Consider the following 14,096-nt stretch of genomic DNA (forward strand, 5'->3'; position numbering starts at 1 on the left):
TTACATTACAAAATAGTCTGAGGGATGAAAGGAAATGAAGGGAAAATAGGTAGACAAACCACCCTCCCAAATTTTCATTTTAATTGCTTTGGATCTTTGATTTTTTTTCAGAAGTAAAAAGTAAAGATAATAAAAACACCTCATTTAGTTTTCCATAAAATTAAGGTAAGGTCACATTTTTCCCTTAGGCCTATCAAAACTACTCACATTTTATTAATTGGATACCAAAAATCCCTTACATTTGGTAACATTTTTTAGTTTACAAAGTATAATCACACAAACACAATGTGAGATAGGCATTTTTATGCCAGTTCTACAGATGAGAAAACTGAAGCTCGCAATGGTTGACTAGATAGCTCAAAGTCATAGAATTTTCCAAAAAGCTAGGGCTTCTTTCCTAGGTATATAGGAGCTGTGTATGTCAATAAGAGTTGTCAGCAACCAAGACACTGTTAGGAAAGAGCTAAGATGCTAACGTGTAATCATGAAAGCCTGCAGAATAAAATACAGGTATTTTATCCAATCTCACTGAGGGTAAAGAGGAGACAAGAGGAAGGGAGTCTTGGTGAGGAGATATGGGAGAAAAGTATATGCTACAGTCCATGTTTGTGCAGCTGCCAACCACCCACTTCATAGAATATATGTAGAACCATGGACCACCACCAAAGTCGTGGACATATGAGGTAACAATCAAATGCAAACATCATGGAGTCATTGTTTTTATTATTCTACCATGGAAAGACACTCTTCCAAGACACCTTAGCTAAGAGTTCTATGCTCTGTTGGTAATGGGAGATGGTGTTCCATAGTTTGTTCCATGATTCACTTAAAAGGAATGACCCATCCCACCCCCTAACAGCTCTAGGTATTTTCTGTTGCATTTAGGTAATGGAAATAATGTCCTAAAAACTGGAGGCACAGTTAATTGCAACACTATTAAAACTGCTATTAAGAGTGGCCAACTGAGTTCTCTTTATCTGCTCTAGAAATGTAGGACATTATTTCCTTTACCTAAATGCAACAGAAAAAAAGTAAACATTAAAATCATTTTTCATCATTTTAAAGCATTTAAGTGGATGATATCAAACATTCTTGAGCGTAAAAATAAAGGTAACATTCTATCTGTGTGCATTCAATAAAGAGGAACTTCTCTGACAACCATATACTCCAAAGACAGAAAAATAAATCTACTGAGTTTCCCTGGAATGTGACAATGCAGAGGAATCGATTGTTTGCACTTACCACAGTGGTGTCTTTCATCCTCATCACTCATGTCCCCACAGTCATTATCACCATCACAGACCCACTCTACTTGGATGCACCTGTTATTGTCACACTTGAACTCATCACTGAAGCACGTTGGCTCAGAAAACTCTGAAAAAATATAAAAAGCACTCTTGGTGAGAAGAGTGGTTTGCAGTCCAGGAATCTTGGGAGAAGCCTACTACAGCATGGGCTTTCTAGAACACCAATTAGAGTTCTTTAATCATATCCCACATGTCAATGAATCAAGTTGTCATATGCCAATAAACCCAGAGACCCCTCAAAATTAGCCTAGGGCAAAAGAAAATTTAATTTTAACCACTAAAAATACAGCACAATGAAACAGTAAGGAGAAACATGACCTTTCATAAGCTGGTAAGAAAAGAGTACATATCAATACAGTCTTTGAAAGAAACATATCCCCTTTGACACAGGAACGCTAATCCTAGAGATCTAGCCTATAAGAATCTTCCCACATATGCAGGATGTTCATGCTAGCATTATGTCTTATAGTGAAAAAATGGAAACAACCTAAATATCCATCAGTTGGGAAAGGGATAAAAACACATGGAACACCCATACTTTACAGCAATATTCAGCAGTGCAAAGGAATGAGATAGAGCTGCATTTTCTAAGTGACAAGATATTGTTAGGCTAAAAAATAAAAAGTGGGGGGGGAAATTGCAGAAAAAATATATGTAGTAAGATCCCATTTGTGTTTTAAAAACTACATGTCAGGATATATAGATAAAGGTAAGAAGAATTCACACTTAATAGTGATTATGTCTGGGGAGGGAGGAGACTGTAGGAGGGTGAAGGAATGGGGATTTTACTCTTTTATACACATCTTATTATTTCTTTAAAATAATATCTGTGTATTGGATGTTCACCAAACTTATTGTGGTAATCATTTCATGATGTATGTTAATCATGCTCTATACCTTAAACTTACACAGTGCTGTATGTCAATTATATCTCAATAAAACTAGAAAAAGAAATCTCTGCATATTATGAGAATGCATTCATATTAGATTGTGTGTTTACTTCTATTTAAATATGTCAGATAGTTGGTACTAATTGCTATTACTATGACTTTGGTTCCCATGGAGAAGTCTGGAAACTATATTTATTCTTCATATATCTGAACCAATAGTTCATATATTTAAACCAATCTCTAAGACTATTCTACCCACCTAACAGTTATTAATTATTTCCTTTACAGATCCTCAAAACTCTATGTGCCCTTTGTTTTCTCAAAACTCTTAGTGTTGGGGAAAAAGAAATTGGCAGAGAGCTTCTAATACCACTTTCTATTAGCCACAGAATTTGAACCTGAGGGAAAATAGGAATAGAAAATAGTCTGAATTCAGCTGCAAAACTAGGCTAATGGTCTTAAGAAAATACCCCTCCAGGGACTTCCCTGGTGGTGCAGTGGTTGGGAATCCGCCTGCCAATGCAGGAGACACAAGTTTGAGCCCTGGTCCGGGAAGATCCCACATCGCCGTGGAGCAACTAAGCCCATGCCCCACAACTACTGAGCCTGTGTGCCACAACTACGGAAGCCCGCGTGCCCTAGAGCCCGTGCTCTGCAACAAGAGAAGCCACCACAGTGAGAAGCCCGTGCACCGCAACTAGAGAAAGCCCGCGTGCAGCAACGAAGACCCAACGCAGACAAAAATAAATAAATAAATAAATAAATTTATAAAAAGAAAAAAGAAAATACCACTCCAAAAAAAAGCTTTATATGTGATGATACTTACTGCAGTGATATTTATAATACAAGAAAAAAATAAAGCAATCTAAATGCTTAAAATAGAGGCAGTTAACTCAATGATCACATAACCACTCAATGGACTATCACACAGCCATTAAACAGGAGTATGAAGACTTTGTAACAGGGGTCAGCAAACTCTCTCTTAACCAGACAGTATACATTTTAGGCTTACAGGCTATATGTTCTCTGTCGCGCCTACTTGACACTGTCATTGTAGCAAAACAGCAGCCATAGCCAGGATGTGGCTGCATCCTAATGAAACTTTATTTATAAAGACAAGCAGCTAGCCCATGGCCATAGTTTGCTGACCCCTATACAGCAATATTGACGGATAAAAAAGCAATGTATTAGATTTTACCTTTATATTTTTTAAATTATGTAAAAAAAATTGTGCATGGATATAGATTAGGACTTGCAGAGGTAAATAGCAGCCTTCAAACACAAGCAACACACAACTGCCTCTAAGAATATAACTAGAAGGTCCTTGGAACATCTCAGGAAGCTCAGATGGCCATCAGACCCTACCTCCTCAGCTGGCACACAGAACAGGAACAAATGTGTGCCCCTCATATGCCCCCTCCACCTGTATATGATGATTTCAATCACTCTTGGATCCTCCCACAGTCTTATGGGTCAGAACTCAGCCAAATTCAGAAATTCCAATTCAGAGTCCATTACAATTAATTGAGTTCTACAAGCCAGGCAAGTACCAGGTGCATCACCAACATAATCTCTTTCCATCTGCATCGATCAGCAACCTCCATATCCTGACCAGCAACCCACCCAGTGCCCTGCATGAACAGGTTTTTAATGAGTGTCTGCTGAGTGGTTTCAGCAAAAAGTGCAAACATTCCGCAGCCAGAACCATAGTCTATATTTGAAGTAGTCGGAAGAGGGTCTCCAGCCTCATTACAATGTTTTTCATGCTTGCTTACTCTCTTACCACAAGTGTCAGGTTCATCAGAGCCGTCAGAACAATCTCTTTCGTGATCACAAAACCAAAAGCTAGGAATACAGGATCCAGACGTGCAGTGGAACTCATCGCTCTTACACGACTTAGAGACTGCAGGAGGGAAAGAAGATAAAACCCATGAGCAACACACAAGCTTGTTCCTAATAACCTGCCTGTATCTCTGATCTGGATACGAGTTGTCAAGAAAGGAAGGCTGAGGCCTGGGAAATGAGTTTTTGTATAAGTTTTCCATTGGGAGGGAAGAGTATGGGAGAGCAATACCACTCCAGTTTCCCAGAATTTTTTTCTAAATTCCAGAAATTCAAAAATGAATTGCATTTGTTAGAAATACCAAGAGACTATTTTTTTGACACATGAAATCACAAATTATAGATAAAAGAAAACTTGGTTCTATGTTTTCTGCCATAACATGAAATAAAATAAATGCTATGGAAAAGCAAAAACAATATAACCAAATCTGAGTTCACCCTACACACAATCTTTTAGCCATCTTAGACCATGATTCTAGAGAGTTAGCAAAGTTCTGCTCTTATTCATCCTTGTAATTCATCTGAGTAAATGACTCTGCCTACACGTGAACATTGATTCTTTTCTCACATAACCTGAGGTAGTTCTGGTCTGATGTGTTTTCTAGATTTTCTGCTACCTCTTGCTGCTGTTTTTACAACTGACCCCTGCTCTTGGACTGGAACCTGGCCTGGTGACAATCACTAAGTTCTTAAAGGATGCATCTGTTTACACCAATAGTCTCAAAATCATCGTGCTTAAGAAAGGCCTTTTAGTTTAATAGATACAGGAAATTATTTGATTAAACCAAATGGCTAAATATGAAATAACGTTTCTGAAAGTCAAACATATGAAAAAGAGAGAAAAATTCTTTCAGTTACTAATGGCTACTACAAATGTACTGAGAGTGTATACAAGGGCTCAATGTGCAAATTCTGCCTGGAGTTCCTGAAGACAAAAGGTCTTTAATTGCAGAAAGTTAGGCATTAGAGCTGGTCTCTGGAAGAAATATTTGGAGTCAGGCATTCAGCCAGGGAACAGAGAGAAGGGGCTTCTTATGCCCCTACAATTACATCCTAAAGTAACTGCCTACTGAATCTACTTACAAGGTCAATTTGAGATGACAAATTGAAATTAGGCCAAACACCCAGGCGATGTATCTTTGCATTAGCTCAAGACATGCATCCCTGGAACTACAGAAAGAGAAGCAGGTTTATCTTACCACAGAAAATAGGGTTTTCATCACTCATATCTCCACAGTCGTTGTCTCCATCACACAAGAAAAGATGAGGAATACAAACAGTTGAATTCATACATTTTACGTATCCAGGCTGGCACGTGCGATCAGCTTGAAAAAGACAACCAGAAAAACATTTGGAACATACCCACCACATATACATCATACATGTCCACGCTAACAGATCTACTGCAGAATCAAACCACCAGAAGGGAAGGATGTTCAAAGCTATCACAGAGGCATGATCCACGACACTTATGGGATGCCATACATTCTACAGTAAAGAGAGATATTTCCAGCTGATACCGGAGGCCATGGAGGAGAGGGGAGGCTGCTTTATAGTTTTAATTGTCCGTTTTCATTATTTAATAGCATCAGCATGACTCCCCACTCTTGGTTAAATAAACGATGGCATATCCACACAATGGAGTAATATGTAGCTGTAAAAAGGAATGAAGAAGATCTCTGTATATTGATAAGGAATGATGGTATGATCTCCAGGATATATCAACAGTAAGAAAGCAGAACACTAGGCTATCTTTTGTGTAAGAAAAATGATGACAGTGTGTGTGTCTAGCAAGAAAGAAATGCTTACACTAAAAACAACAACAATGATGAAAAGATAAAACTAATGAAAATTGTAACCCCTATGAACAGATTGAGAATAGTATGGAGAGAGCAGGGTGGAGAGGACAAGGAAGAAGGACTTCTGTGAATGTACCTTGTCATATAATTTTGACTATGAAACCATGCACATTATTTTGTATAAATAAACATAATGAAATAAAAATAGATAAAGAAAAGCAATTCCTAAAATTTGGAAACAGTAACAAATGACTGCATATTCCTAGTGGGAAATAATCTAAGAACAAGAAGGACCTAAAATCTTTAATTATATTTGTGTGGTTACTTTGAAATTATTACAGGCATGTTGAAATTATTATAGAATAAAGCAAATAAGTGACTATGTTAATGTCACTTATTACAAACCAAGATTTTAAGTAAAAGAGACATGATTATAAAATCCAAAAGGTAAAAAACCTGTTATCCCAAATTAAAATGGAAAATACCAATATCACTTTTTTTCCCCTTAAGAACTGTACTTCCTAGCTCTGTCCAATAAAAAGGCCTAGAAGCAATAAAAGCCAAATAGGAATGGGTAACACAACACTGCGGTAATTTTTAAATACCACAAAAGGAATGAGGCCAATTCCAGGTCTGAGACAGGAAATGTACAAGTCTGAGCTATGGAAGACTGAATGGGGTCAAGTCAAAATAACAGAGACCCCAACTTTACCAGGGTTCCTGCTGGCTGAAGATAGAACAGTTAAGCACCGAAACCAGTAACTTACGTCACTGCATTAAAACTCAAAAACGTAAAATTCCATGAGTTTAACACAATAGTAAAAACAAAACAAAGCAAAAACTTAGTGCTCATTGGTCACTAACTCATTACTCTCAAAAATGACAAAGGGAAAGAATCAGACATTTACCCTGCAGAATTTTATTTCAGAGTAACAAAACAGTTAATAAGGGAAATTTCTTCTTTATGGAACATCAGCTAATAAATGTGCAAGGAACAATAAAATTTTTAAATGCCTATTTTGTAACCCTTAAAGTAATAATGAATTTATGGAACAACCATCCATGGATGCTAAAACCACTGGGTGAAAGGTTGATGGGAACTTCCTAAGGGAAGATTCAGGCTGACTTCTAAATTCACTAATTAATTTCATCCTCACTTAAAGTGGAACAATCAAGCATTATGTGCTTCATTATGTGATACGACAAGAAATAGCTCCACCTATGAAGTGTTCTTGCCCAAAGAATTGAGTCTAATGTAATCAAATCTCTAGGCCTCAATTCCAGCCTAAATCAACGTGTAGACCTTGCCTGAATCCTAATTTGAACAGAGCAACTGTTGACATTTTGGGGACAAGTGATAAAATTTGAGTATGGACTGAGTACTAGAGGATATTAAATAAGTATTGTTGATTTTGTTGGGCATAATACTGGCATAGTAGTTGTTTTTCGAAAGGTCTTTATCAGTGATATGTATGTCTGGGAGTTGCATTAAAATACTCAAAAAAAAGTTTGGAGAGATAGATGAAACAGATTGGCCACTTGTTGATTAAAAAAAAAAAAGCACACCCAAATAAATACTGTGTTTAAGTGCCTACAAAAGCAACGGAGCATGTAGATATACCCAAACTAAAAATACATTTGTGCTCACGCTCCACCCTTTTGTTTTCTCAAGGTTCTAAAGTGCAAATCCCAGAAATTTTGGAAAATCAATTCACTAAAAAGCAATTTACCAGAAAAACTAAAGAGACAAATCATTTCAGTCAACACTGTACTACGTACCTTTTTGCACAACAAACATTAAACACAACACATTAATCAATCATTTTTGTCATTAACCACTGGTAAAGCTTTAAAACAATCAGATGTATAAACCAAGGAGAAAATACTGAACGTTAAATAGTCAATGGTTGTACAGATCCATAAATTTAGGTGAATAATTCAACTACTAGGTAGAATTGTTCTAAAAAATCACTTAGGGGCTTCCCTGGTGGCGCAGTGGTTGAGAATCTGCCTGCCAATGCAGGGGACGCGGGTTCGAGCCCTGGTCTGGGAAGATCCCACATGCCACGGAGCAACTAGGCCCGTGAGCCACAACTACTGAGCCTGCGCTTCTGGAGCCTGTGCTCCGCAACAAGAGAGGCCGCGATAGTGAGAGGCCCACGCATCGCGATGAAGAGTGGCCCCCGCTTGCCACAACTAGAGAAAGCCCTCGCACAGAAACGAAGATCCAACACAGACAAAAATAAATAATAAATAAATAATACATAATTTTTTTTAAAAAATCACTTAGTAGACTGTATTAAAATGAAATGTATGTTTTAGATGAATACTATGGGGTTTTTTCTCAGAAAATGCATTGTCTTTATATAAAAATTTCATCTCCCAAGCTCTAAGACTTCAAGACTCCAAAGCACAAGTACTGAAGATGAACTTACAGCAATTTTTCTCATCTGAAGCATTGTGATCATGGCAGTGGTCCATCCCATCGCAGACTAAGTGAAGCGGGATACACTTTCCATTATTGCAAGTAAATTCCGTGGTTTCGTTACAAGCCCTGAACAGGCACCCTGCCTCATCACTGTTGTCACCACAGTCATTGTAGTGATCACAACGATAACGATATTGGACACATCGCCCATTGGCACAGGTGAAGCTTGTCAAAGGGCAGGTGTGATACGCTAAGAGGAGGGGAAAAAAAACATTGAAGAAGCTTCTGGATTAAAGCATCATCCCATTTTCTAAAAAGATACAAGCAAATAAAATAAGACACTTTGGGTTTACCTTCCAAGGCAAAAGCTGCAAAACGCACTGCATGCGAAGTGAGATAACACTTTAAATTAGTTAGATTAAGCAAATATTTTGTATGCTTCTTTTAGCAAATGAAGTATTTTAAGCAAATGGCAAAGTCACTCCATTTCTCTACCATCTCAATGTATAAGTTTATCTCAATCACATTAAACTTAATCACGTTAAGTTTGCAAACACAATGCTTTAATGTGATTGAGGCTCAGAGAGGTTAAGTAACTTTCCCAGGGCTCTACAGACTGTAAATGGCATCCAGCACCTTTGCTCTTAACCACTATAGAGGTGCTTCCTAATAAAGCATCACACACTACCTCATACATAGCACATATATCAGCTTATGTGTGATTTAAGCAAAGTGCAGTCTAGATTCTCAGAGTAAATGTTTTTCATTTCTAAAAGGACCAAACACTTGGTACATTGTGAGTTCTTAACAAAAGTTCCAAAAGTCCCAAAAGTCCAACTCACCACAGAGAGTTTCCAGCTCGTCACTGCTGTCACCACAGTCATCGATGTCATTACATTTCCACTGCTCTGGGATGCAGTACCCACTGAGGCAGGTGAACTTGGAACTATGGCACCTTGTACCATTATCCCGGATGCAGTACTTATTGTTGTTGGCCAGGTACCAGTGGCCCTCGTGTGGACACTGACACTCAGGGCCATTTGGACCTGAAGGAAGGTAGGCCCAGGAAAAGCTAAAGATTTGTGTAGCAAACATTCATATTTTCTCCTCCAGAAGAGCATTGGCAACAGCTTCTATATTAAACACGCTATAAGACAAGCCATGGAAACTCTACTCTGAGTCATTTTTCCATCAATAAGAACCACCACCAATCTCTAATAAATGTGTCTACTTCACCTTAATCTTTAAACCACTATCTCTTGACCTCACTGAAACGTTAGCAATGATTCTACCTTCTCAGCAAAATCTGCAAAGCAACAGTCTCAAAAGGCACGTCTTCCTATGAATTTGTTGTTCTCTATAAAACACACTTCCGAAGCACACATCACACTCTAAAATATCCACTATAAACAGTACCTCCTAAGTGAAAGAATTAAATCCTTTTATAAGGAATGTTAGCTCATTGATGAAATTTCTATTCAAGACATGAGATGCAGCAGCCAAACCTGCATGTTTCTTTCTACCTCCATCAAGCTTGAATTAAAAATGTCTTTGTAAGAAGGCTCCATATGGAATACAAAAGAAACCTTTCAAAGTCTTCTTCTCAACATACAAACCCTGAAATCTATTTTATAAGTTACTCTGAAAACAAAGAGAATTTTTTCTATTAGAGCTGAATATTCCCTCAGCCTTCCTTACTAGTGGTCATCATTATTATTACTCTCCATGAGTCTATCTTCATAGCCAGTGCCTTACCTGGTGCACAAATATGGCTGCAGCCCCCATTAAACTGATCGCAAGGATTGTGACACTGCTGCTGGTCCTTCACGACAGCACGAATACCCTTAGGCAGGAAGGGAAGAGTCGTGGTCATTGCAGTCTGACTTGACCCATCATATTTGTTTGCTCGGTAAATTTTTTTAGTGAACCAGTCACTCCAGTAAACATACTGGCCATAGACAGCCAAACCAAAAGGATTATTGGCTCTGCTGACAATGACCTCCCGCTCCAGGCCCTCTAGAGTGATGCGCTCAATCTTCTGCCTAAAACGAAGACGGAAAAAAAAAAAAATGCTGGACTCCAGAAAGAATAAGTTCCTCAACTGGTACCCAATGCCTGAGCCCAACCATGGCTTTACACAAGCCCCCAACTTTCTTTTCAAGTGGAGCATATGGCAGCAAGAAATGTTTCTTCTGGTAATGGGAGAACTTCATCTGCTTATCAAACAATGGCCTATATAAATCATTGATTTCCACATATTAATATAACCCACAAGTAATCCTACAAAAGGAACCAGACTGACATTTGAAAACGGGAGGGTATTAAGAAATAATACATGTATTGCATGGAACTCGGTGTTTAGCACAAAGTAGTCACTCAATAAAATGTGAATTACATGGGACTTCCCTGGTGGTCCAGTAGCTAAGGCTCCGCACTCCTAATGCAGGGGGACCGGGTTCAATCCCTGGTCAGGGAACTAGATCCCACATGCTGCAACTAAAAGATTCTGCATGCTGCAACTAAAGATTCCCACATGCTGCAACTAAGACCCGATGCAGCCAAATAAATAAATATTTTTTTTTTAAATGTGAATTACTTTTCCCTTCCCACTCCCTTAATGACTTTTTCCATTTGTCATTTACTTTGAGGTATTTACCTAGAATGATCCAAATTTAGACACAAAACATCACTGCTTTGTTTCAAGTGAGAAAATAAAGATGAAGTTGTTAGGTGCTCAGTGTCACAAGACCAAAATCATAAGAAAATAAGCAAGAAAAGTTAAGATTCCCACCATGTAGACACCAGCCATAATAAACAAAATCATCTCATCTCTTCAATCGTTAGGATGACTGGAATGTGAGTAATTTCAGGAGTACTTGGAGAGTTACATATAAAATTAGAGCTGACAGAAGTTTATAAGCAAAACACTATGAAATTGAGAAGAAGCTAGCACAGAAGAAAGAACTTTTTTGAGAAGATGACGAAAAGACAAAGACTGAAGGAAAATGTTTTTACAAGATACTGAATGCTAAAGCCCAGAGAAAACTTACTATCAATGGGCATTTAGAAGTCATTCATATTTTATGGTAGTCACATGGGGCCTGTAAATTATAAATTGAATGACTACATTTGTAAATATAGTTGAAATTAACTTGTCTAGTAATGCATCTTTAGATGCCTTCAGTTCACAATTATTCAATCTCATGATATAGATCAAGTTTCACAGGTGTATTCACCAATATTTCATCACATTATGTATATCCCTCTCTTTTTGAAGAGGGAGGAAGAAATCTTCTCATCAACACCCACAGGAATAACCAAAGACACATACAGATTAGCATCTGCCCAGTAGAGAAAGCCTTCTTCATAGTCCAGAGTGAGCCCATTGGGCCAGACCAGGTCACTGTTCACGATGGATTCCCGGAAGTTTCCTCCCAGTGTGGCTCTCTCAATTTGGGCATTAGTACTCCAGTCGGTCCAATACATGTACCTAGTGATCCAAAAGGAGTCATAATTCATCACAAGGAACCTCACTCTTTTTACTTAAGATGGCAGCATTCTTTAACTGTAAATTGACACCAATATGGCAAAATGAAACCCTACTCCATTCCCATCCATACAACTTGCCCAATGGGGATTTACTGAGTCAGAGCATTAATTCCCTAGTAAGCTGCCACTTTTCCTAGCATCAATGGGAGTTCCTTCCCAGGTAGAGTCACTCATGCTCTTTCACCCTTGAATCTGTAGCTACAGTGCTACAAGCCCACAAAACACTGGCTTCTCTATGAGCATAAAATAATTTCAGACCCCACTCCCTCCAGAAATAAGCAGACCATGGCATACCCTTGGCAAGGATCTAACACAATTGCTCTTGGCTTTGTAACTCGGGCTATCACAGTGTGCTTAGACCCATCCGTGGCAATGGACTTAATTGTCTGGTTGGTGTAGTCACTGTAATAAATTCTTCTATTGATCCAGTCAAAGGCAATGCCCTCAGGATTCCCTATGCCTGGACATACACCAATAAAAACACAAAAAGAAGTTAGAGTCTCAATATGCATTTTAGAACCCCTGGGTTATCCATGTGTGTTGATCCCATCGTGTCTCCTTCCAAGATAAGCTACACTTAGAGTGCACTTACCCGAAACAACAACGGTGGGAGAACTCCTCCTTGAATTCAGGTTGACATAGGAAATCTGGCCTTTTCCAGATTGTAAAATTTGTGTGAAGTAGATTCTGTTATCTATGCTGTCATAGTCTAGGGCCACGGCAATTCTTTCCACACTTATTGCTGTGAAAGGGTGACTATAGTCCTCAGGGTCAAAGTGTAAGCTCCTCAAGGAATCATCCAAGGCAAAGATGAGGAAATTTTCTGATGAAATGGCACAGCTCTTGCCATCACCTTGCAGGGTCCCAAAGGCACAGCCACATTTTGGGGTGTGCAATTTAGGCAGAGCAAAGCAGAAATGGGTGCATCCTCCATTATCTTCCAAGCAAGGGTTGTTGTCGACCGCTGCTGGTGACCGGGGCTGAACATTCTGGTCAAAGATGGTCACATCTCTTAGCCAGTCGATATTGTCCCTTATCACTGTTGGTGGATCTGCTTTATATGGTTCCTTGCTAGCTTGGAAGATTTTTTTTAAATTCCTGTCTACCCATATGATAGAATTTCCAAATATAGTGATGGCATAAGGAGCTGGGTAACGACTGCCAAAACGAATCACTTCAGATTCCCCTCCATCAATGCTGACCCTTGCAATTAAATCTAAAGCATCATCAACCCAATAAACGTAGCCATTGCTAAGGTCCAATGCCAAGCCCCGTGGTGTGGCAACGATGTTTGATACAAGCACAGTTCGATTGGTACAGTCAAGAAAAGAACGTTCAATCTTTGGGTTTTGTCCATAGTCAGACCAGAAGAGGTATCTGCTCTTGGGGTCTACAACGATATCCCTGGGCATATCCACTGTGGTTTTAAGGAGAACACGGCGATGGGTGGTATTGATCCTTAGAACTTCTATCAGTGTTTCAGACCTAAAAGCATTGGTGAAATAAAGATTTCCTGCAGAAAAATGAAAGAGCATGCTGATGAATGGAAAAACAAGAAGGAAGAAGAAGATACCGTTTGTAAGATTGAGGTTTGGGTCAGTATATGTTGTCTTTTCCAGGATGATAGATAAATATCTCAGTTTAGACTTAGAAAAATAAATATTTACTCTTAGGAACTAAATAGATTGTTTCTTCACATTTAAAGAGAATGTAACTCTCTTCAGCTTCTAAAGCAGATCAGAATTCATAGCAAACATCATAACCCACTTTCTACTGAAAGATGTATTTTCCAGAATGTCCTTCCTCTTCTACCTGAATCTTCAAAGACTCATTATCATAACATACCTTCTACTCCAACATGATGAAAAAGGCAAAGAGTGAGAGCCAGCAATATCTCAGGTTGTTACCTATGTCATCAAATGCTCTTTCTGTTTGGCATTAACGTGAGATCTTTTCTTGTCTTTCTAACTAGTGTAGAGGTTTTCATCCCAAGGACCTTCTAAAGTCACCAAAACAAAAGGCCATTTGCCTTTGGGCATTAAAGAACAATGTAAATGCTAGAATAAAAAGCATGGCAGGAAGATAGTTTAAGGAATAGAGAGGGAGCCCACATTGATTCCATGTAGTCAGAAGTCTGTTGTACTGCTGCTAAGGGTTGGCAAGCTTTTTCTGTAAGGGGCCAAATAGTAAATATTTTAGGCTTTGCAGAGTATACAGTATACTCTACTCTGCCACAGTAACATGAAAGCGATCATAGACAATACATAAATGAATGGGCATA

General features: G+C 38.6%; 1 protein-coding gene across 1 annotated transcript in view; it reads right to left on the reverse strand.

The window, feature by feature from the left end:
* Positions 1-14,096, reverse strand: part of LRP2 (LDL receptor related protein 2) — a 198,216-nt gene that overhangs the window by 55,143 nt on the left and 128,977 nt on the right. Inside the window, exons 39-47 of the mRNA XM_059928047.1 lie at positions 12,408-13,328; positions 12,110-12,275; positions 11,598-11,756; positions 10,022-10,308; positions 9,109-9,312; positions 8,274-8,516; positions 5,239-5,364; positions 3,981-4,100; positions 1,243-1,374 (exon numbers count right to left, since the gene is read on the reverse strand). Of these exons, the coding sequence (XP_059784030.1) occupies positions 1,243-1,374; positions 3,981-4,100; positions 5,239-5,364; positions 8,274-8,516; positions 9,109-9,312; positions 10,022-10,308; positions 11,598-11,756; positions 12,110-12,275; positions 12,408-13,328 (2,358 nt within the window). The remainder of the gene's footprint in view (positions 1-1,242; positions 1,375-3,980; positions 4,101-5,238; positions 5,365-8,273; positions 8,517-9,108; positions 9,313-10,021; positions 10,309-11,597; positions 11,757-12,109; positions 12,276-12,407; positions 13,329-14,096) is intronic.

Source organism: Balaenoptera ricei, chromosome 7 (genome assembly GCF_028023285.1).
Source record: "Balaenoptera ricei isolate mBalRic1 chromosome 7, mBalRic1.hap2, whole genome shotgun sequence".
Lineage (NCBI taxonomy): Eukaryota > Metazoa > Chordata > Mammalia > Artiodactyla > Balaenopteridae > Balaenoptera > Balaenoptera ricei.